Consider the following 25,125-nt stretch of genomic DNA (forward strand, 5'->3'; position numbering starts at 1 on the left):
TTTAATGAAGACCTTCATATTCCCCTTACCTTGAACTACACAGTACACCTGTCTATGGGTTTTTGCCTTGCAGTCTCCTTGGGATTTCACCCCATGTCTCTCCCCCACTAGCGCTCACATTCCTGAGAAACAGCAGCTTTGTCTCTGAGTGACACCAGCTCTTCTAAGGTCCATAATAGGGATTTCGTGTCATTCTTTGACCAATAAATATTGACAATTGGTGTTCTGTGCCAGTGGGTTCCATCTACACGTCAGTCAACACAGATAAAGACATTTCATGTTGTTGGGGACCAGCAGTTAGCATAATGACTATGTCACTGAACTCCCATGTAGTCGACCATGGTTCAAGTCCTGGACCCGGTGGCTTAAACTCACGTGGGTGCGTGTGTACGCACGTGCCCAAGATCCCGAGGAGAATGGAGGAGAAGGGGTTGCGGCATGGCCATCCCCCCTGGAGTGGGTGATTTCTTGCTTTCTGTCTCTTTCTGTCTTTCAGGAGAGCACATGTGCCCTGTAGCAAAAAACCTCTTACAAACAAAAAAAAAAACATTTCATGTTGTAGGCATGTACTATGCAGTTAGGTCTCCAATGACTGTATCCATACTGACATGTTCTGACTTGTTTTTCATATCATTATTCACTACACAATATGCTGGGAACTATTTACATTGCATTTCTGTAGTATTAGGCATTACAAGCAATCTAGATTTAAAGTATATAGGAGGTACATAGGGTATATGCAAATGCTGTGCCATTTGATATAAAGGATTTGAGCATCCTTGATTTTTGGTATCCACAAGATGTCATCCTGGAACCAATCCCCAGAGAATACTAAAGGATGGCTATATATTCTTCTTACTGTCTAAATACTTCCTGTTTTTAGGTACACCTTTTTTTTTAAGGGAGATATTTACTAAAGGGCATGTGTGCTTGCCAGAGAGAGACAGACACAGAGAGCTAGAAAATGAGAAATCACACCCGGGGGGGATGGGTACTCCACAATCCCTTCTCCTCCATTCTCCTCTCAGGATTTTGGGCATCCAACCACATGCACCTGGTATGAGGTTCAAGTCTCCAGGTTCTGGATTAGAACCGTGGTCATCCATGTGGCAATCCAATGCCTTAACCAGTATGCCACCTGCCAGCCCCAATAAATTGTTTAAGGACATATCCAGCTCTTTTATGCCCCAAATAAAATTGGTCACCTTTCTTTGAGAAGAGAAACTCCCACCAGTGTGGCACTTCCCTACTGACTGGTTAACAGATTCCCCCCAAATTCTTTTCCTAAGGTTCACAGAGCATGTTACGTTAATTCATGATAGCTTCACAGCAACTCTCAAAGGTAGATTTGTTTGTTTGTTTTCCCTACGTATGAGGAGGTCAAAATCAAAGAACTTTACTGATCCAAATGTGCTGAGCATGGAAGAGGTATGAAGTTTTCTTATTCTAAGGTTAGTGTTCATCCCAGTAGACCACATCTGTCTCCATGAGGAAGCAATGATAAAGTCAAGTCCAAGGCCAAAGCTAAAGGCCTAGACTGAGCAGCTTTCTTCCCCAGCTCCTCCCAGGCAGATGGCATATGACTGTGAGAAGGAGCCATCAACACTGAGGGTCTACCTGTAATTTCTTAGTCACGTACCCTCCTACCCATGAGCTAAAGAATCACACCTCTCAGATAAAATTGGGCACCTCTGGGTGTTGCCATATGCTTCAGGGTCACAGTAGCCAGGAACATGTGATAGTGATGTAGTTTAAGCTCTGGAGAAACCTATCTTTGTCCATTGCTAATTCACATAGCTGCATCAGTCCCAAGTCTGTACTACTGGATCATAAATGCTTTGGGGGTTACCAACATGTTCTCGTCTACTTAAAATTTCCTAGAGTCTAACATAGTGCCTGGGACACAGTAACAGTATTTTCTTAAAATATCTTTTAAAAATGAATTTTTTACCACAAGGTAATAATATCCCATCATTACTTTATAATTCTACAATGTCATATTAAATATATGAGCCCAAAGAAAGACTCTATAAAGTCTCTTTCTAAATATTTTGATGTTTAGATTCAATAAGTGCTCATAAATAACTTTGTAAACAAAAATTTAGGGGTCCTACCACTTACTTCAGAAAGGTCTATATCGAGTCATAGCAGATTCAATCTAGGTGTTGTTGTCAGTTATGCAAAACAGATTGAAAAAAAATTTCGGATTTACGCAAGGCTTATTAAGAGGCTTAAAAATGATCAACATTTTGAACTTTGCAAGTTAGCAGAAATTAAAACCCTGGATCAGTGTGTGTGTGTGTGTATATATACATCTGCCTGTTGTCAAGTAGTCACTTGCAAACTACACAAAACCCAAGTGTTCTGAAGTATCACAATGGCCTCATTGAAATGATTTCTCAATAGAAAGTAGAGATGAACATAAACCCTGCCTCTAAGATGTAAACCTTCTCTGCTGCCTAATTTAGGCAGCGGCACATAGGGTATATTTACATCCTCCCTCCCCCCAAATCACTCTCCCAAAGGCTGTCAAAGGACTTTCACTAATTCTTAGGAAATGTGCAAAAAGGATTTCCATAGAGGTCTTTGGAGATTTCCTGTGTCTTCATGTGTGTAATAGGTTGGGTCAAGTGACAACGAAGGAAGAAGAAAGAATGGCGATTTTATTTCATGTATTTTTTTCTCCTGACCGTTGAAAGAGAAGAAAAAATGGAAAGAGGGACATTATACCATGCAGATGATGTCAATGTTAAATTAAATTAAGATCGTATGTTTAGCTATGGCAGCTGTAATCTTTTGATTATTGAAGAGATTGTTGGTAATGAAGTACATTCGCAAGAAATATTTTTAGTGTATTCTATATATGTGCACAAACTATGAGATATGCATCTAATAAAATGATAGATTTAGAAATCGCCTGGCATCTACATTCATGCTTTTAAAACAGCTATTTATAGAAATAAAAGTGATAGTTAAGCTATCGTTGTAGAATATTACAATCTGCCTTATTTTACCTTAGATAATAGTTCTATATTTTAAAATAATGCATAAACCATTCAATTATTTATTCACACCTAAGTTATATAAATTGGAAGATTTGGAATTGTGCAAGAAAAGAATTGCTTTTACAAAAATAAGACCTCCCTATCATGGCTTAAAGAGATGGTGTGAAACAAGTTACACTATAGATAGAAATAAACCAAACCGGTATGAATTTTTAATCAACAAAAAATGTTTTATAGAGACATTAAAAACAACTAACAACTATTAATTTTCATCTTTTCTGTTATGAAATGAAACGTCGGCGTATCTGACTGTGCTATGTGTTCAATGTGTGTTTCCCTTCCTGATAGGCCCTCAACGCTTACAGTAAAATCTCTACAGACATGGAAGATGATCTCAGCCTGGGGAGAGCCTATGAAGCCATAGCCAAGGTCCTGCAGAGGTAAGTTAGCACATCCTTGTCTTGCTGTCGCTGTGAATTCACTCGACTGTGAAAGACTTAAATTGTTTGAGGTCTGTCGCTTTCCATTACTGCCTGCTTAAATTTTAAGCAGTGCCCTTCTTAAGTGACCCTTTCATCGTAAGTTATTTTAAACCAATGTGGTATTTTAAAATATGCATCTGAACTCTTCTTTGTCTATTCCTCCTTTGTACTGTTTGGTTTTTTGGTTTTTCTTTTTTGTAAATTCAGTGATGACCTTGAATGAAAGGGGGGAAAAAAAAAAAAAAAACAGGTCACATCTCACAGGTTAAAAAAGCAGAGAGCACAGAAATATGTAGTACGCTTCAGTAACTGGGGCTCACCATAACCTTTCCGGATCTCTTCTTTGAGGAAAGTTTCCATTTATACCTCAGTCCTGCTCCGTCCATTAAGACATCTCTCCTTTGAGCAATATTGGATAAACAACTGGGTGTAAAACCAATATCTCCAATATTTCATTTAAAACAGAAAGTTTTAACAGGATACACAAGCAGCTTTTAAAAGTTATTTTATCTTGTGATTTCTTATTTTTGTCCTGTCATCTCTGTAGTGCACAATATGGTTTTTCAAAGTAGGCACTCAGTAGGTGACAGTCTAATCCAGGATGTTATCATGTGTACCATTTTCAACAGAAAAGTTTACATTCTTGGGTCTGTGAAGTGTCTCTTCCCTGAGCCCCGCCTCGACCTTCTGATGTCTAGCCCCCTCCCTTGCTGTCTCTAGTATCTCCACTTATCCTCTCTACTATTCTATGATGGATCTTCGCATTTCTGCTGTAGAATGTAGACAATCATTCTTCAGCAGGGATATACAGTGTCTGTCTTTTGTGGCCTGGCTTACTTCGCTTAGCATTGAATCTTCTATATTCATCTACTTTGAATCAAATGATAGGTCTTGTTCTTTATGGCGGAGTAGTTAGTATTCCATAGTGTATTGTGATATATGTTTTTCCATGGAAAATAGCCGATTTGCCCTTTACTCATCCAATTGTAATCATAGGTAGCATTATGACCTAAGCCGTGTTAGAATAACAATAAGAAAAGTTATCAAAGTCAAATCCTCAGCATTTTGGTATGGAATCTTATATCCAAGTTAAAGCTTTTTATGTAGTGGTAATTGTGGGAGTGGTAGCAGCAGCAGTGATAGACATAAATTGTGTTAAATTCTGATTTCTTCTCATTTCAGTTGTGAACACATGATAAGTTTAAATTTGAAAGAAATTAAAAATGGTGAATACTTAGTGAGCTTAAGGTGACTTCATTATTGTATTAGTACCACTGCTAATATAATAAACATTGTCCAAAATACCAACACCAGGCTGGACCTTATAGTTTAGTGGTTAATGGAGCGAGATCTCATATGGCCAAGAGCAATTCTAACCTTGGCCCCTCTCTTGAGAAACACACCAGGTGCTGTGTGCACTTGCCCAAAATCCCAACAGGATGGAGAAATGAAGGAGCAGGGGCTGTAGCATGAGCACCTCCCAGAGGGCTGTTTTCTCCCCATTCCTCTTTCTCTGTCTCTGTTTCAGGCTGGTGAACATGCACCCCTCTGGCATTTTTTTTTTTATACCTATACCAATGAAATGAAAGATGGATACCCTAAAAATCACCATGTAAGATGCAATCATCACAGGATTCCTGGCTTAGGAACACAGACATATTTATAAGCAGAGTATGGACATTTACTCGAGAAAGACAGAGCCAGCTGTGGATAAAGCAGGAACCTGTGAGTGCTGTGGTACAACACTCAAAGACGGGTCCTTTCCAAGGATCCAGCTATCCCTTGAAACATTTATTTTAAAAATAATAACCACAAGGGAGCAGGTGTTTAAATACGAAGAAGAGATTGACATGTATTCAACTTAATGTCTATTTGGAACAAAACAACTCTACACTCTTTTTTTTTTTTTTTTAGTTCCTTTTTATTGTAAATTACTTGATTCTGCTGTTATTGCTGTCCCAAATCAGTAGAAAATGATGGGATTCTTTGTCTTGCTTTGTAGTGGCAAGCCTGGCCTAAACCTGTACAGTTACATAAATGTATCCCTTACCATAGTTATAAAATAATTTTTACAAAATAACATTTCCATTTTATAAAAATGGCAATTTCAAATGTCCCTACATAACTAAAGAGATGAAACACCAGAAAAGAAAAATTTTCTAGAAACATGTACTGAGCATGTGTTACAGGACAAGTATCAATGCCACTCTGGTTACTGGTGGTCTTTATAATTATTTTTGGAGACATGAGATTGTCTTCAAAGAATTCTCACCTGTTAACCTTGTCTCTCCTCTAAAATATTCTTGTCCCCACCACAGGGTATGAATTCCTAGTCCATAGTCAAAGCAAAAGGGAAAGTTGAACAACTGCCTAGTAATTTTTTTTTTTTGAGAGATTTTCACTGTAGGGCGCGTGCGCTCGCCAGACAAACAGAGAGAGACATAGAGACAGAAAGCGAGAAATCACCCCCCAGGGGGGATGGTCACGCCGCAATCCCTTCTCCTCCATTCTCCTCTCGGGATCTTGGGCACACACGCACACGCGCCCGGCATGAGTTTTAAGCCACCGGGTCCGGGACGTGAACCGCGGTCGACTACGTGGGAGTCCAGCGACATAGCCATTACGCTAACTGCTGGTTCCCCTGCCAGGTAAATTTTGAAAACAACAGACAGTCTAATGTTTTAGTTTGGCTATTTAAGTATTATTTGGCGTTTAGGAGTGGGAAAGGATGAGGCTATATTTGATGTATCATGAGGCTGAGTGTGTTTTCAGTAGGGATAGGAATGATTCTGTTCTGACTCTCAGCAGCCTAGCATGTTACCTTATGCCAAACATAATGGAGTAAGAAGACTTAGCCCCATGTCACTCTTATACCAAATAAAACTAATACCACATTGTAAGAATTCTCGTCTATCCCAGTACAGTAAAGTTATCTATGATTTGTATAGTAGACATGTGTTCTTCATTTTATGTTATACAATGCACAAGAGAGTATAGAGCTTGCTTCTGAGATCATAGGGAAGAGTGTCCCAAGACCACTACAAGATTTCCAATCCAGCACTGCCATTTTGCAGTGTTAATGGTTATACAGGGGCACTCGCTGGAGTATAAAGCTCAGCATATTTTTTTTCAACATCTATGCAAAATAACTCAAGAATACGATTATTGACAGATGTTTCATAACCTAAAATACTATTCAGGTAACTCATAGAACCCTGGGCATCCTAGAAACTTTATTAAATCAGTAACTAAATGAAATAAATGTTGGAATATAAATTTTGTGGTCATTTTTTAAAACTTCCACTTCAAGGGCTTGATGTCCTTCCATAAACATACTTGTACATGTGTGTGTGCATATGTATACAGCCACTCCTCAGGTAATTAATGACTTACCTGTTAGACAACCACTCAGATTTACACCAGTTCTCCAATGCAGCGAATCCCCTTTCTCAGTCTTTGTCTTGTTCCTACAGTTGGTTAGTGCTCACTGCACAAAGCATTCACCATCATGCAAGACTGCATATTATTTGTATAAACCCGTACTTTATTGTGCAACCATAATAATATTCAAAACATTATAAATAAAAACAATTACACCAGATTTATATTATTGTGTTATGGCATGCATTGTCACTTTCTAGCACCTATCTAATGTACATTTCTTGTATGGATAGAATGGTATTGTTCTAGTGTGGTGTCATGTGATATTTATTGAAAATACATACCCTATGGTGCCATGACACACCATAAGACTTCCTTCTTCAAGCTTTGTGTTTATTGACAGAGTCACTTGATGACCTAGTCATAGGGACAGAACCAGGTCATTAAGTGAGGAGTGTCTGCAATTACCTATGTGGTATCGCCTTCATAGTCCTAACCATCCTCCTTGGATTAGCTGCAACATGCAAGAAATGGAGTGCAGCCAGAAACGAGGAAATTATGGTGGTGGCAGCAGAGAGATAAATCAAGTTTCACGTGAAGCTTAGCATCACCTCTAAATCTCTTTTCCTAACCTGTGCAATTGTACAAGTTTCCCTAATGGTAGCCCTAAATCTATAAACATATTTTATCTCTTTAAAGGAAATGGAAGAGGAGAGCCATGTCTAGGATAAGTGTGTCTGAGGCCATCAGCTGAGTGTGCATGAAAGGTGAATAAGCTCTAAGGCTAGAAGCTTCTAAAATGGTTATAAGAATTTATACTGAGCCCTCAATTGAAACACATACCACATTCCCTGCAGACAGAGGATTTGGTAATAGAGAGTTGCCCATTTGGTGATGCTAGACCCAGACTGGTGTTAAGAGTTATTGAAGAAGGTTTTATAGTGAATGAGTTTCGTTGTTTTGCTGAAGCTCTGAATACTATTGCATAAGTGTTTAAGCAACAGAACAGAAAAAAAGCATTTACAATGTTTTTTCCCCCTCCTACTTGGAGAACTAGTGTAAAAGAGTTGATATTCTAAAATAACAACAATTGCCACTACTATAAAGGCTGGAATTACAGTTCATAAAACACAGAGAAATTGAGTTGAAAATTCAAGTAAGTACTATTAAACAGATTGACAGTTTACATAAATATGAGGGAACCCTCAATTTTCCTTATGGGCTTTGGGGGGGGGTGGTTTCTGAAATAATTCATTTTCTGAAATCTTTCAAGTCTCCAATGTGATCAGGATGACCAGTTAAAAGAATCCAGAAAAAATCAACTCACAAAAATGTGTTCAAAATACATTGTTCCCAACCAGCCCATCTCTGGTTTTATTCCAAACCATTGTAAATGTTCTTGAGAACTTGAGATAAATTATTTCCTAGAAAACTTTCGACAGTGGAGATCTTTAAATCAATCAGTACAAAGTTTCAAGTGTGAAAATTACCTTTCTGTTATAGATGAAAATTAATCTCTTCTTGCATGAGAGAAATGATATGCCCTAGTAATTTTCATATATTCTTTAAAATGGAACATCCAGGCTTTGATGCGAAATTTCCTAAAAAATGACCAAAAAAAAAATACATCACAACATTTCTATTAATTCATGAAATTAAGAATAGCTTTTTACATTTTCTCCTGTCACTGATCCCATTTGCCTTATTACTTTCATCTGTGGCCTACAAACTTGGTGGCACAATCAACAAACCCCTCAGTGGCTGTTTCATCTCTGCTCTATTTGATTTCTTCTCTCTGAGTAAATGATTAAGTTTTCATGCATTGGTTCAACCAAAATCTATGTTCACTCAACCACATCCTTTATTGATTACTTCTACTGCAAACAGTAGGCCAAGTGTGATATACATAATTGGACAGTTGTCAGGGGACGTGGGTGTTAACAGTCCTGTTTTCCCAGTTGGAAAGTGGAATCACCTGGATACACAAATATTCTGCACTGTTTCATTCTCATTCTTTGGACCGACGCATCCTCTTCCTCAGAATATATGTTTTTAACTCTCTAAGGCCTGGTTGAATGAATTTAATGATTATACCATATGATGTGCTGTTGAAGTTGCACCTGTGCACTGCATATAGAAAACTGGAATTAATATTTGTCTAACATTTTAACCTTGTCCTTTAACTTACACAAATAATCTGTAGCTTTCCTGTAAGAAAATATTTTATTTTTTTTTCCTCAAAGAAAGACTGGCTTCTACATCTACTGCCAACTATTAAATATGAAAACCCTTTAACCAACATAGAATGTTTATATTTCAGATGCTATATTAACCACACTGCTGGCCATGGCGGTGAACATTCATTGAGTGGAACATATAATTTATAATGGAAAGATTTTTTTTTTCTCTAACATTATTTGTTAGAACAAATTCCAGATAATCTTCAATGTTTTGGAGGGAAAAAGAAAAAAAACGACTCAAATCACCCAGCAATAGTTTTATTTATACTATTTTGTATTTCTTGTTCTCTGAAATTATTTTTCTTTTGTTTTGTTTGTGTATATTTTGATTTAACAATTCTCAGTAGGCCAAACCTAACCCCAAATGTACTTCCATCAAAAACATATCAGCTTTTAAGAACATGGACATAATAAATAAGATTCAGTGAGTTCATTTTAGCTAAATAATAATCATAATAATTTTTCCCAAAAAGTTTTAAAGGGATATGCAAAGAATTCTCCGTTTTTTTTTTTCTTTTTTCATCTTGTTTTTTCCTTGAATAGTGTGATCCAAAAAAGAGCTTGGAAAGTTAACATCAATTTGATAACTTTTTTTAGCACTAAAAATCCACAAATTTACTCAAAATTTGAAATACTTTATTTATTGATATTTAATATTAAGTTCTGTTGGTACCTTTTAGTTGTTTTACAAAACAAATATAAAAATTCAGATGGTTAGTGGACCTCTCATTACTGCATTTTACATGATGTCTGTGTTTGAAAAATTCCCCAAATAATTCAAAATGTTTCTAGATAACCAACCTATGACCTACTGTGGAAGAGTAGTTGATTTTGTTATGAAAGTAGTGACAGTAATAGAAAGCAGTATATTCATAACTTAAGGAACATACCATTCTATTTCTGGTATGTATAGTATTATTTTATTGATAAGAATGGGAAGGGACCAGCAGTTGTTGTGGTGGTTAAGGCGTTGGATCCCACATGGCCAAAGGCATGGTTCAGGTCCTGACCTGGCAGCTTGAAAATGATGCTGGGTGGTGTGCTTGCATGCTCAAATTCCTGAGAAAAAAATGGAGGAGAAGGGACTGAAATATGGGAGGGCGATTTCTCACTTTTCCCATCTCTCTCACTTGTAACTACATGCAAATAAAATAAATAAATGAATAAAAGAAAAAGAATGTATTGGACAGCATCTGATACTGAGGTAAACAAAAAAAAGTTCTTTGATCCTGCCTCATAGGAAATAAACAACGGGATTTTATGTGGCTGTGTGCTTTGCAAATTATAATTTACATACTTTAATTCATTTAGTTTACTATGTGATGAAAGATTTTCAAAAAATGAAGCTTAGCTAATTTTTTTCTTTTCCTTTTTTTTTCTTCTATAGTGCACATGCACCCCCTGAAAAAAGAGAGAGAGAGAGAGTTAGAAATTACTCTTATGCAGATGGCCACACCACAAACCCTTCTCCACCATTCTTATCTTGGGATTTTGGGCTCACACACACAGGTATCTAGCATGTTTTTCAAGCCACCAGGTCCAGGACTCAAACTATGAAGTCAGCCATGTAGGATCCAGTGCCTTTACCACCATGCCACCCTATCAAGTAAAGGGCTATGAATGTAACGGCTGTTTATTTCACTGAGAAATAATTCTAGCTAGTGTTAATTGAATCTTTACTATGTACCAGGCTCTGCATTTACAGTTTTCCATCTCATCATAATTTATGGTCATTTAAAATGAGAAAACTAAAGTTTCCTTCAGTTTCATAACTTTAGATGCATCAAAGTCATGCATCTAAGTGGTCAAGCCAGGATTTGAGCCTAGATCTTCCCAATATCTACCATAATACACCATGAAGTTTAAGTAATCTAACATTTTTACACACATGCCATATTTTATCCATGAAAATGAATTTTGTCATCCAAATCTTGGAAGGTTAAGTAAGTTGATACCTCTGATCCTGCCACAACCTGTTTAAAATAAACTTCTTTACAATGTTTTCTGAGCTTATGACAGATTCTTTTAGGGATGTGTTTGGTCTTTAGAAACAGCCAAAAGAATTTGGAGTTATTTAGAAAATACAGAAAAATTATCTCTATTTTTTGCACAAAGTTCATTTCATTACTTAAAAATGTTTTATAACATTATATTATCACAAAGTTCTCTGATGAGGCATTTCAAAAATGCCATCATCCTTATCATTAGATCATATCTTTGCAGATAACCACTTGGAGGGAACTATCTTCTTTCTTATGTTGAAGGTTTGGGCAACTGGATAGATGAATCTGAAGTACAAGGAAGAAATCAGGCCCAGAACCACAGGGTTGCCAGGCGTATGTGTGTAAGAGTTGGGCCACACCATAGTAGTATCTGAAACTGCCTACAGTACACATATAATTGAAGAGTCAGGTGGGGAGATGGAGGTCCTGGACAGACCCTTGAAAGAGCCAACTTTGGGTGGGTAAAGACCTCAAAATCAGCAAGAGATCCAGGAAAAAATTGACACACAGGAGAAGTGAGATGTCTAGTCCATTCTGTTGCTAACAGAAAATACCTCAGTCTGGGGAATTTATATAACAAGACTAGAGGCTCCTTCAGTTCACCATTTGGAGATCCAAGACCCAGGCGTCCCCATCTGGTGAGAATCTTGTTGCTGGTGGCTAATCTGGCCGAGAGCAGGAGCCTGGGCGGAACAGACCATGTCTCAAATGTCTCATTTCCTGTCCTTATGAACAAACCCACCAAGACTCAGTCACAGGGCTTCCACCCTAAAGCCCAATATCTTCCCAAAGACCCCACCTTTCAACGCCATAATCAGATTAAGTTTCTACCCTCTCAGCACCATTACCGTGGCTCACCAGATTTTAACATGAATTTAGGGGAAACACATTCAAACCACAGAATGGGAGAATAGAGATTAGCTAAGAGCACTAGCTACTGGAAAGGGAAAAATATCTGGAGAAGAGGGATAAGGAACAGCAATCGCTCCTAACCCATGCGTTAAGAACCTGGGCCAGGAAGGAGGAGAAAGAAACATGGAGTAGAGCAAGTAGCCTGTGAATCGATAACACACTAAGCATTTTACACAGCTCAGAATTCGAAGATATTACCCACAGTACAACTTGTAATTTTTCAAATGTATGTAAACACCTTGAGATCACCATGGCATTCAGTAGATTTGACTCGAAATTCCTTTGGCTTCTTTGTTTTTATTTTGGTGCCTAGGGGGTATATGTACTCACCAAAGAGAGACGGACAGAGAGGGAGAAGAGAAAGCACCCACCCCAGGGACCAGCAGGTGGCGTGGTGGTTAAGGCGCTGGACACTCCCACATGGCCGACCACAGTTCGAGTCCCGGACCTGGTGGCTTGCTTTCTCACTTTGCCTCTCTCTCTCTCTCTCTGTGTCTCTCTCTAGTCAAATTAAAAAAAGTAAATGAGTGGATAAATAAATAAATAATTTAAAAAAAAAGAAAGCACCCACCCCTATGGGCATGTTCACACCACCCTCCCTCCCCTATTTCTCCCTTCTTCCAGGGTATGGGGCACACAGGCACAGACACCTGGAGTGTTTCTCAAACTGGGCAGTCCACTGTGTGGGATCCAGTCACCTTAGCCACCAGGCCATGGAACTGGCCTCCTGTGGCTTCTTTGTAAGACCAAATTTGCCCACAAATCTAGTCTTGATCCTATGAAGATAGTCATATGACTGTGCCCCAGATTTCAAAGCACTATGGACAATTCATATTCCCAATCACAGTTAATCCCATGTATAAATTTAGACATTTATATATTTGGTTGTGGGAAAAGTCATGCCTTTTTTCTTTTTATATTTTTCTATGCAAAAATGTATCATGACTTTTCGCAACCCAATAGTATCTCCAAATTGAGAGTGAGACTCTTCGAGGACAGGAACCATATTCTCCAGCAACTAGCATATTTTATGGCATTTGTAAGAAAGGGTCTCAAAGTTTCTCGATGTTACTGTAATACTCAGGAGTCAGGAATTTGCAGGCATGGACTGCAAGGGTCCATGTGACTTAGGTTCTCATGAACCTTCACATGTATGGCATAAATGTTTCCCTTCTCAAACTTTCAACCATTCCTTCCTTCAAAAGTATATAGCCTAGTATATGCCGAGCACTTTGCTATACGATTTCCTGAGCATTTTGCCGGAATGTATGAGGCTTGTACATGTGAGTTTAGCAATACCTGAGACTTAACTGCTGAGAGAACCTTGCAAGAATAAACTAACGTTCACCTTTTATAACTTTTTAAAAGTTTTTTTTTCTTCTTTACTTATGAGAGAGCATGTGCATGTACTCATGAGAGTGGGAGAGAGAGAAAGTGAGAGAGAGTTGAGCACCCTCCACAAGGTCTGATCATGCCATGATGCCCTCCCTCAGATCCTCCAACCCATCAGATCCTGGGCACTCATCCACATGTCTCAGGTTAACCATCCTGGGGATTTGATGTGAACCATGATGACCACGTGAACCTGGCTTCTCTTGAGCAGTGCAGTACCACAGTACCATAGAGCTGACCCTAAGGTTTCTGTTTGCTATTTTATTGCTTTATTGAGACATAATTCATACACCATATGATTCACCCTTTTAAAGTCTAATCTCAATATTATTAAGTATATTCACAGAGTCATGCAACTATGGTCAATATCTAAACTGAGGACATTTTCTTCACCTTACAAAGAAACCCTGTACCTGTTATTGGTCCCGTTTCTCAGCTTCTAGCAACCACTAAGCCTCTTCCTGTCTCCATGGACTTGCTTATTCTGGACATGTCATGTGAGTGGGATCACACAATATGTGATCTTTTGGGTCTAGGTGCTTTTAATTAGCATGTTTTCAAGAGTTGTCCACGTGTCACTACTTCATCCCTTTGTATGAGTGAATAATGCTCCACTGTATGAATACAATACATTTTGTTTAGCCATTCACTAGTTGGAAGACATATGGGTCTTTTTCATTCCTAGGCTATTTTGAAAAATGCTGCTGTAGGGACCAACAGATGGCATAATGATGATGTTGCTGGACTCCCACATGACTGACCACAGTTTGAGTCCCAGACCTGGTAGCTTAAAAATCATGCTGGGCACATGTGTGTGCATGCACAAGCTCCTAGAAGGAGAATGGAGGAGAAGGGATTGTGGTGTGGCCATCCCCCACCCTCAGGGGTAATTTCTCACTTTTCTTGTCACTGTGTGTGTGTGTGTGTGTGTGTGTGTGTGTGTTTCTCTCTCTGGTGAATGCACATGCCCTAGGGTAAAAAAACTCTTAAAAAAAAAAGAAAAGTAAAGTAAAATGCTGTAAACATTCATTATGAGTTCTCATGTGGACATGTTTTTGTTCCTCTTGGATAAATATTTCCGAGTTAAATTCCTAGGTCACATGAAAACTTTATGGTAAAGTTTCTGAAAAACTGCCAAATTGTTTTTCAAAGAAGCTACACCATTATGCATCCCCATCCACAATGTGAGGGTTTAAAAGTATAGATTTGAGGTCAGCAGGTGGCATGGATGTTAAGGTTCTGGATCCCATATGGCTTACTGCACAGCTCAAGGGCCAGATCCAGAGATTTGGAAAGCACACCAGAATCATGTGCATGCATGCCCCAAATCCTGAGAGGAGACTGGAGGAGAAAGGATTGTGGCATAATTGCTCACTTTCTCTCTCTTTCTCTCTCTCTCTCTCTCCCTGACGAGCACAGGCATACTATAGCAAAACAACAACAAAATCTAAGTTTTAACTCACCCATTTAACTCTAATAAAAACAAAGCATGTATCTATGAATTTAATATTTACACTTTGTATTTTATTATTCTGAGAACCATCTTGTATTTTCTAAAGAGGAGACACAAAATACCTTCTACCCACTGTGACACTGAGATGATACTTCAACGGTTTTCTACTCTACTTATTCTAGCCAAGGAAAAATGACGGAAGCAATTCAATACTTGAAAAAAGTTGTGGAAATCGCAGGAAACAATTTTCAAAATCTAGATGTCGTGAGAGCAAGTACAATGCTCGGAGAGATCTACAATAAGAAAGTAAGTACATGTGCTCTTTGTTTATGGAGAAACTTTTAGTACTTAGGGAGAAATGTATGGTTTTAGAAGTCTGTTCTCATTGGATCCTAGAAGGCCCAGGACTGCAGGACGTAAATAGTTCATGTCTGAGGCAAGGACGATCTAAGAGGAGTAAGGCCTCCTTCCAGCACCTAGTGCCACCTGCCAGCTTGGACACAGTCCCCATACCTGCTAACCCTGATTCTTATATGCATAGCCAGTAAGAATTGTAAATGACTTTAGATTTGAGGAGTAAATTAAGAAAGTTAAATTCAAAGGAAGTTGATTTAAACAGTTAGCCTTTAACTGGTTATATTGTCATTTCTCTCTTTCTCAATTCCTTTTTTTTCCCAATTGATCTGTGATGCTTACTCCTACTTACCTCTACCCTAGGCCCTCAGGAAGGAAAAAAGAAAGACAACCCCAAAAGTAACTTGAAGAAACTTTAAAATGGGTTTTAGGAACAGATTAGGTACGTGGAATAAAATAGGTGACTTAAACTCACACTGGGCAAATGTGAGTGCATGCCCAAGATCCAGAGAGGAGAATGGAGAAGGGATAGCGGCGTGACTGTCCCCTCTAGGAGGTGATTTTTCGCTTTCAGTCTCTCTGTCTCTCTCTATCTTTCCAGATAGTAAATGTGCCCTATAGCAAAAATCTCTCTTTAAAAAAAAAAAGAGAAGTTGCAGAATAATTTGAGATTGTGGGGAAAAGAAAGAAGAGTGTCCTGTATATAAAAGTTTAAGTAACAGAGAACTGAAAATATCTTATTTAAGAAAAGTTAAATCTGATATAACATTTTTAAAAAGAAATTAATTCAAGAGAATGAAATTAATCATTGTTTAGCTCCTGCTATAGTAAATGTGCTTTTAAACATGGTCTCTCTTTTTTCTCAAACCCTCTCTCATGCTCCTTATCCACCATCTCCAAGGACTCCTCTTCTCCGGACTCCTTCCTGCACTTACACCCCCGGCTCCCTGCTCTCCTGCCTTTTCCCCTGCTCCTTGCTCTCTGGCCTTCCACTGTTCTCCTCCCACAGTTGGGCCTCAGGAGCCCTGTCTTGCTGATCTCACATTTCTCTTTCTCTCCCATGCCTGTGGCTTCTGCCCCGCCTACCGGGCCAGCTCTGCCCTGCTCCAGCTTCAGTAAAGTCTCTCCTTTATGTTGAATATGCTTTTGTTGACTTCTTTTTTCTTTTTGCTTTTTATTATAAATTTATTTATTTTACTTTAATTTTCTGAATGTCATCACAGCATACAAAATGTAACTTCCTATCCAGAATACACTGTATAGTGGCTTAATCATTATTTTCTCTCCTTGCATTTCTACCAACAATAGAAACTACAGAAAGTGTAGGTGAGAACTGACCCCAGAAATCGCTGACTTCTTTTTTAAGAGAGATTTTTGCTATAGGAAGCATGCACTCACCAGAGAGACAGAGAGATAGAAAGCGAGAAATCGCCCCCCAGGGGGGATGGTCACGCCGCAATCCCTTCTCCATTCTCCTCTCAGGATCTTGGGCACGCACACACATGTACCCAATGTGAGTTTAAGTCATTGGCTCTGGGCCTCGAACTATGATCAACTATGTGGGAGACCAGCAACGTAACCATTATGCCATCTGCTGGTCCCCCTACTTTAGTTGACTTTTCAGAATACAGTAGAGACAGGCAACCCATTTCTTGGGATCCCTTCCTTCTTGGGAACTCTTTTCTTTCCCTCCCTTAACAAACTCCCAGCTTTGCTATACCTACTCTGTGTCTGCAACTCTAATTCTCCCCAAACGTGTATATACATGTACACACACACACACACACACACACACACACACACACACAATAGGGGCCTTTCCCTCCCTTAACAAACTCCCAGCTTTGCTATACCTACTCTGTGTCTGCAACTCTAATTCTCCCCAAACGTGTATATACATGTACACACACACACACACACACACACACACACACACACACAGTAGGGGCAAAAAGGACAAGACTTTTGCCCTTACAAGGTTTATAATCTTGTGACAGAGCTTCTAGAGTAGCAGAATTGACATTCCTAATATAAAGATATAGTCATACTTCTTTTCTTTTTCTCTTTGCCTATTTTTTTAATTTACAGGTAATCAGTATATATCTGTACAATATACCAAATGGTTTCTCTGAACATAAATAGAGTATATATTAGTCCTGTCAAAGACAATAACATATACATTATCATCCCCAGATAACTTTCCACTTTTGTGTCTTTTAAATGTTTTCCCCCCATTCCCTTCTTCCCACCTCTTATTACCTGCCCCCTCCTACAGTGCTTTTAGTATCTAGAGTTGCCTTCCCTGCTTTAATACATTCCACACTCTGTTTCTTCTGATAAGTGCAGACATTCGGTATATATTAAGCAGGGACATACAATGCCTCTCTTTCACAGTCTGGCTTGCTTTGCTTAGTATTAAATCTTCCATATAGTCTTAATTTCTAAAAGAGCTGTCCTACAAAACAGAAGTGGGGACCTAACTGCCAAACAAAACTCAAACTCAATGCTTTACTAAAATGCAAATGTCAAGTATAAGTGTGTGTGTTTGTGTGTATACCTGCATCGTCTTAACATTTTTGTCAAGAGTTTGTATTTCATCGGTGTGTATTTTGTTTCATGATTCTTCTTTTTTTAATTTACTCTTATTTATTCAATTCATTTATTTTAAATTGACCAGAGAGAGATAGCAGAGAGAGAAAGAAAGTGAGAAAGCAAGCAACTAGGTCTGGAACTTGAACCGTGGTCAGCCATGTGGGTGGGTCCAGGTCAACCACCATGCCACCTGCTAGCTCCCCATATTTTCTTTTATAATTCTTAATTCTTGCAGAAGAGTTTCATATCTAAGGGCTAGAGACTTAAGATAATATCCAAAGGCTATGTTGACTGACAGAAGTTAATTTTTTCAATTCATTTCTATTCTTTTATTTTAATTTTATTTCATGTTTTCTATGAGCAAGAGAGACTGAGGGCAGGGGACAGAGAGAGAGAAGAAGGGAAACAGCACCACAGTCCACCCTCTGTTAGCCTGAGATCAATAGGTATGTGTGTGCTTAGGGAGGTATCAGATGCAAACTCAGAATCTTCCCATGTGGGTCAACCTCATGGAGGATGCATGGTGTCTGCCCTGGGCCACTGTCAGCCCTAGTTTATCCCTATTCAACTATAAAATAAGGACGGTCCAGGTATTCATGCTATCTTCAAATATATGTGCCTTCAAATGTATAAGTTGATTGATGCACCTTAAGAGATTCCTTTAATAAATGATCATTGAGATATAGTATAGTATTAGCAATAACAAGATTTTTTATGACACCACAGACTTCAAAATGAGGCTTTACTATTGCTCCAACTGTAAGTTACATCTAATTTTTGTGCATTACTGTATTTTCTTCAAACACTTCAAGTCAAACAAACTACTGATGACTTCTCAGGCTGCCTCTGATTTGTTAGATCCTTACTAAGAGTGTGATTTGAAAGGTACTAGACATAACAAAGTGGATTTATAAGTAGTAAGTGATTGTTATTTTTCCTTCTCATCTTTTTGACATAAGGTGATAGCCTCAATGATGTCCAAGTTATTTTTTTCTCTTCTCATCTTTTTGAGGCAAGGTGATAGCTTTGATGACAACCTGAATTTTCTTCTAGTTCTACAAAGCCATTTCCTAGGAAAACACTGACAATAAATTATTTCATGTCTCTACTTTTCAGTTGCTATGGATGTTTTCTAATTCTATGAGAGGCCTGTATTCCGGTTACATAGCTGAACAATTTTATAGGCTGCCTGCATCGAGTGCTGCATAGAAAACTTTTTCTAGACGGAAACTATAGCAGAGCTAAGAGGAACTGCCCTGAGCTTTATCCACCTGAATTTCAACTGAGTTCAGCCACTAATTAACTGTGACCTTGGCTCAAGTTAATTCTTTGATCCTCAGTTTTCTCATCTTTCAATTATCAATAATGATATTCCTTGAAGACTAGCTATATGAGGAATGGAAATCAAATATGTATATAGTACCTAACAGAGGCCCTAGTAAATATTGGGTATATAATAACTCTGAGCTTCTCAATATCTCAAGATCTCTCTCCTCATTTTCAGGCTCGTATCCCATCGCCTTCTTGACATCTTCATTTGAGTTGCTTCAACTATAACTTACCAAAAAGTAACTCGACTCACCATCTTTCCCCTAAGATCTATTCCTCTAACAACTGAAAGTTCAGCCTTCATAGAATATTGTTCTGGCATGTTACAATCTTTTTTTGTAATCCATGAGCTCCCCTTTGATGACCTCACCCAGGTTTTGGCTTTAAATGCCATTCATATGTTTATGACTCCCAAATTAAAATCTCCAGTCCACACGCACTTGGAATTTCAGACTTGTAAAGCCAACTTACTTACTTAGCCTCTCCACCTGGATTTATAATAGAGAGTTGACATATCACGAAAGTCCACCCTCCCTTGACCTCTCCAGTCTTCCCCATCTTAATAAATGGTATCATTATCTATCAATCCACTCACTCAAGCCAAGAGTCTGGATGTCCTCTGATTGTTTTCTCCTCCTTGTGCCATTCAACCCAGAATCAAACCCCCAAAATGTACCTCAAATCCATCCACTTCTCTCTACCTCAGTTGCTGTCACAGCAGTCAAGGACATTATATTTTCTCACCTGGACTACTGTAGTAAGCTTGGGACCCATATCTGTCCTTGCACTCCCCCCACCCCTATCCTCCCTATAAGCTGGTCCAGTCTCCACAAAAAGAACAAAGAAAGCCTTTCAAAATTTAAAACAACTTATGTTATTTCTTTGCTTAAAACATTTCCATTACTTCCCATTCTTCAGAAAACATAAATATAAATCCTTACCTTGTCCTGAAATATGAGACAGACCCCACCCCTCTGTCTGATGTCATTGCTTCCTACTCTCCTCATGCATTCCACTGACCACAGTCAGACTGACTCTAGTGGAATTCTTCCGACTTGCCAAGTCAGTTCCCGCCTTGGGACATTTGCTTTAGCTGGCATGCTTTCAGATCTGAACTTCACATCGTTGGCTTCTTGTCATCAGATAGCTGTTAAATCCACATCTTCAAATGCCTTCCTTGGCAACCCAATTGTCTATGTAGTATTTATCTCATAGTTTTGTTGTTTGTGGTATTTCCTGGTTGTCATTGTAGTTTGATTTGGCAACTAGAGTGTAAACTTAATGAGAGCAGGGGGCAGAACCGTCTTGTTTATGATTTTATTCTAATGCTTAGGAAAAACTCAGCACCACTGATGAGCAAAAATAGTTCATTAAACTAATCAACACAATTGTAACCAATTTCATCCCACTTAAGAATAGCATTCTCTCATTTTTGAAATTCTAAACTTCTGTTTTATTTTTGCACAATATTTTTGCATTTTAAAAATTTGTTTGAATCTTTTTTCTTTAAGTTTTGCTATAAGATATGCTCACTGGAGAGACAAAGAGAAAGAGAGAGAGAAAGTGAGAAATCATCCCCTGAGGGATGACCATATGTAATCTCTTCTCCTCCATTCTATTTTCAACATGCATGCACGTATACCCCAGGTGTTTTGTTTGTTTGTTTTGTTTTGTTTTGTTTTGTTTATTATAGGGTGCGTGCGCTCGCCAGAAAGAGAGAGACAGAGAGACAGAAAGCGAGAAATCACCCCCTGGGGGATGGTCACGCCGCAATCCCTTCTCCTCCATTCTCCTCTTGGGATACTGGACATGCACGCACACGTGCCCGGTGTGAGTTTTAATCCACCAGGCCCAGGACTCGAACCGTGGTTGACTACATGGGTGTCCAGCGACATAACCATTACACTAACTGCTGGTCCCAAGCCCCATGTATTTTTCAGGTCCCCAGATCTGGGACTCAAACTATGCTGTTGACCATATGGGATCCAGCTTCTTTAACCAGCATGCCACCTAACTGGTCCCTATCCAGAATCTTTAAAAACAAATTAAATATTCTGCTCCTCATCAGTCTGTTAGGCCCTCTACAGAGTACCCTCATCAGACTTTGTCCAGTTTTGTATTAATCATGGAATGTATTGTACTGTTAACAATAATTTTCACAAAATAATAGTAACATCAAAGTTATAGTATAACACTGTAGTAGTAGACTTTGGTAAAGTGCTGAAGTTGCCAGTTTTTGTAATTACCATAGTACTAAAATTATTACATATAATTAAAATTAGCAAATCTTAAAAATACCCAATATCCTGGTTAGTTTACCTTGTACTATATAATCATGGAAGATGAGCTGCCCATCTCACCTCTCCCTCCAGATGTGATCTCCTGATGAATGTTAATTAAAACTATAAAATGAAAGTGTGCAAATGAGAATATTTAAGGGACATAACTAGGTTTAAGCCCTTTATGATAATTCTCATTTCTTTATAAAATCAGTCAATAATTACATAGTTAAAAGAATGACTGTTCAGGGGCTAGCAGGTAGCGTGATGGTTAAGGTGCTGAACCCCACATGGCCAACTCTGCTGTTTGAGTCTTGGACCTGGTGGCTCAAAAAACATCCCAGGCAAGGACCAAGAGTTAGCATAATGGCTATGTCACTGGACTCCCACGTAGTCAACCGTGGTTCAAGTCCTGGACCCAGTGACTTAAACTCACGCCGGGCACGTGCGTGTGCATGCCCAAGATCCCAAGAGGAGAATGGAGAAGGGATTGTGGCATGGCCATCCCCCCTGGGGTGTGATTTCTTGCTTTCTGTCTCTCTGTCTCTCTGTCTGGCGTCTCACTTACCTAAGATTAAAAACCCCTAAAAAAAAAAAAAAAAAAAATCCCAGGCACATGTACATGCATGCCCAAAATCCTGAGAGGGGAATGGTGAAGAAGGGATTGTGGGGTGTGGCCATCCTCCCTGAGGGGCAGTTTCTCACTTTCCCTTCCTCTGTATCTCTCTCTTTCCAGCACGTGCATGCACTTTATGCAAAACTCTAGAAGAAAATAAAAGGAAAAGAAAGGAAATAGTGGGGGAAATGGATAGAAATTTTTTTGTCTTTAATATTGAGAAAATTTATTGTCATGTATTGCTTTGCTCATTGTATAGAGTGACATTTTAGATACTAAGATCTGATAAGAATCAGAATAATGCATGAAAATTCTGTATTATGATGTAATAATTCAAGCTCTTGTCCAGGACTACGACGTCATGGAGCTCCTGTCTTGCAGATCCCTTATAAGGGATCTTTATAACATTAGCTGCATTTATGAGGTCCAAAACTTCACTGCCTATTCGCTAACTCCTACCTTAGATTGCTAAGGCTAGTTACTGAAATCTTCTGAATTTCATAATAGAATAAGGATTACCTGATAACAGAAGTGAACTGTGGAAAGTAATCCAAAACCTTTGGAGAAGATATTATATTAGGCTTTAGACTCTTTAAGAATTAAACATTTGGAAATACATGAGGGCAATCTCATGCCAAATGGTATGTATAAAAATGCTTGCTTCTGAGAATTAATGTTGTAGTGCTTCAGATCAGAACAATGTGGGTGGATGTAAGTTCTATGGCAGTTGTGTGTGTGTCTAAAGATGAATATTAGGTGCATTTTAAAGGAAGAATAACTACTCAGTTATAAGGCTCGTATTTAAGGATGGGGAAAAAAAAAAACCCTTGCTGAGTAAGATCTAATTAAGGTTTTAGTCATCCCTGCTGCCACTCACCAGCTTACCTCCACTCACTGCTGAATCCCCACGCTTGGCATGGGGTATGGTGCACAGTGGTTGCCTCTTGAATGAAGCAACCATTAATTTTAACATAATTTTTTATTTTAACGGGTTATTTGAACATAACTTTTTAAAAACCTGTGATAAGTCAAATATACACCCAGACATTTATGATCCCTATTTTTCCCAATGAAAACAGAAGGACCAGCCCCATAGCCTAGTGGTTAAGAAAGCTGGATCTCATGACTGACCTCAGTTGAAATCCTGCACTCAGCAGCTTGAAAAACATGCTGGGTGTGCATGCATGCCCAAGGTCCTGACAGCATGAAAAAATGGAGGAGGAAGGATTAAAGCATGACCACACTCCATTGGAAGTTTCTCCCACCCTCTCTCTCTCACAAGCACATGTACCCCATGGCAATAAAAAAAATATAGACTTTCAACTAAAATGATAAATAGCTTAATGTTCAGGAGTACAGCTAGAACAATGGTTAGATATTTATACTTTCCGTTTCCTAAAAATGGCAATGTTGGGGCTGGCAGATGGTATAATGGTTAGAGTGCTGGACTCTGACTCAACTGCGCTTCAGATCCTGGACCTGGTGACTTGCTTTCACACTTTCCACTCTCTCTCTCTGTCTCTCTTTGGTCAAATTAAAAAATAATAATGATGATAAATAGAATTTAAATAAAAAAGCAATGTGGGCTAGCAAATGGCTTAGTAGTTAAGGCACTGGACTCTCACGTGGCCAACCACGGTTCAAGTCCTGGACCCATTGGCTTGAAACACACCAGGCATGTGTGCATGCATTCCCAAAATCCTGAGAGTAGAAAGAATTGTGGTGTACCCATCCCCCTGGGTGTGATTTCTCATTTTCTGTCTTTCTGAAGTGTGCACACACTCTATAGCAAAAAGTCTCTTTAAAAAAAGGCAATGTTTGGACTAGTGGGGGGGGGGGAGAGATTTTCACTGTAGGGCGCGTGCGCTCGCCTAGACAGACAGAGAGAGACATAGAGACAGAAAGCGAGAAATCACCCCCCGGGGGGATGGTCACGCCGCAATCCCTTCTCCTCCATTCTCCTCTCGGGATCTTGGGCACGCACGCACATGCGCCCGGCGTGAGTTTTAAGCCACCGGGTCCGGGACACGAACCGCGGTCGACTACATGGGAGTCCAGCGACATAGCCATTACGCTAACTGCTGGTTCCCAATCATATATTTTTATATTGTCTGTCCTGTATCATTGATGCCTATCAGACAGACTACAATCTCAACTAGTCTTATTTTCATTGTCTTTAACATTTGTATTGTTTCTCAATTATAGTTTACCTAATTAACATACGAATATCTTTTGATATATTTTTATTTTCTTAATTAATTTATCTTCTCATATATTAATAAAATCAATGTTCATACTTTGAAATAAAAAAATTATTCACCTCAACAAACAAAAACTATTGATATAATTTAGTGAGACTTTGTTTTAAAAACAAATTTAGTTGGGATGAATCATTTGACAAACAGTTCGGCTAAACTGTTATTGTGAACATATAACACAGTGCTGTATGTGTTGCTTGTAGGTGTGACATGTAAGTCCTGTTTTTCTCACTTCTACCCTGCTGGAAACTTCTTTATTCAATTGTTTTGACTACTTCCTGAACTCCTGATTATACAGAGGTTTGTGGAGTTGAGGATACATTTAACCTGTATGTTTATAAAGCTGACTTTATGGTATTTTTGTGTTCATTTTCTTTATAAAATGTGAGAAAACAACTTGAACACTCATAGCAAAACATTCTCTCATGTAAGGGTTTCTTTACAAAAGAATGCATGTGTACATTTTAGTTTAGGGCAGGGAATGGAGCCCATGGTGTTATAAGTCAGTAAGAAAGGAAATTTGGGGTCAGGTGCATGATGGTTAAAGTGGCTGGTGCCCACATGGCTGACTGCACAGGTGAGTCTCAGACACAGCAGCCTGAAAAACACTCTGGGCACATGTGCACTCATGCCCAAAATCCCAAGAGAAGAATGGAGGAGAAGGGATTGTGGCATGGCCATCTACCCAGAGGGATGATCTCTCTCTCTCTCTCTCCTCTTTTTCCAGTGAACACACACACCCTATAGCAAACTTAAACATAAGAAAAGAAAGGAACTTTAGTTTCCTGGAGCTTTCAAAAGGATAGTTTGAGTCTAGAAATAATAAACC

General features: G+C 38.8%; 1 protein-coding gene across 3 annotated transcripts in view; it reads left to right on the top strand.

Moving 5' to 3' along the window:
• TTC29 (tetratricopeptide repeat domain 29) overlaps positions 1 to 25,125 on the top strand; it is a 268,610-nt gene that overhangs the window by 139,480 nt on the left and 104,005 nt on the right. For all 3 annotated transcript variants that reach the window (XM_006143456.2, XM_006143455.1, XM_006143457.2), the window contains exons 9-10: positions 3,354 to 3,445; positions 15,051 to 15,174. In XM_006143456.2, coding sequence (XP_006143518.1) covers positions 3,354 to 3,445; positions 15,051 to 15,174 — 216 coding nt within the window. The remainder of the gene's footprint in view (positions 1 to 3,353; positions 3,446 to 15,050; positions 15,175 to 25,125) is intronic.

This window comes from Tupaia chinensis, unplaced genomic scaffold (assembly GCF_000334495.1).
Source record: "Tupaia chinensis unplaced genomic scaffold, TupChi_1.0 Scaffold000098_3, whole genome shotgun sequence".
In the NCBI taxonomy this organism is placed as follows: domain Eukaryota; kingdom Metazoa; phylum Chordata; class Mammalia; order Scandentia; family Tupaiidae; genus Tupaia; species Tupaia belangeri.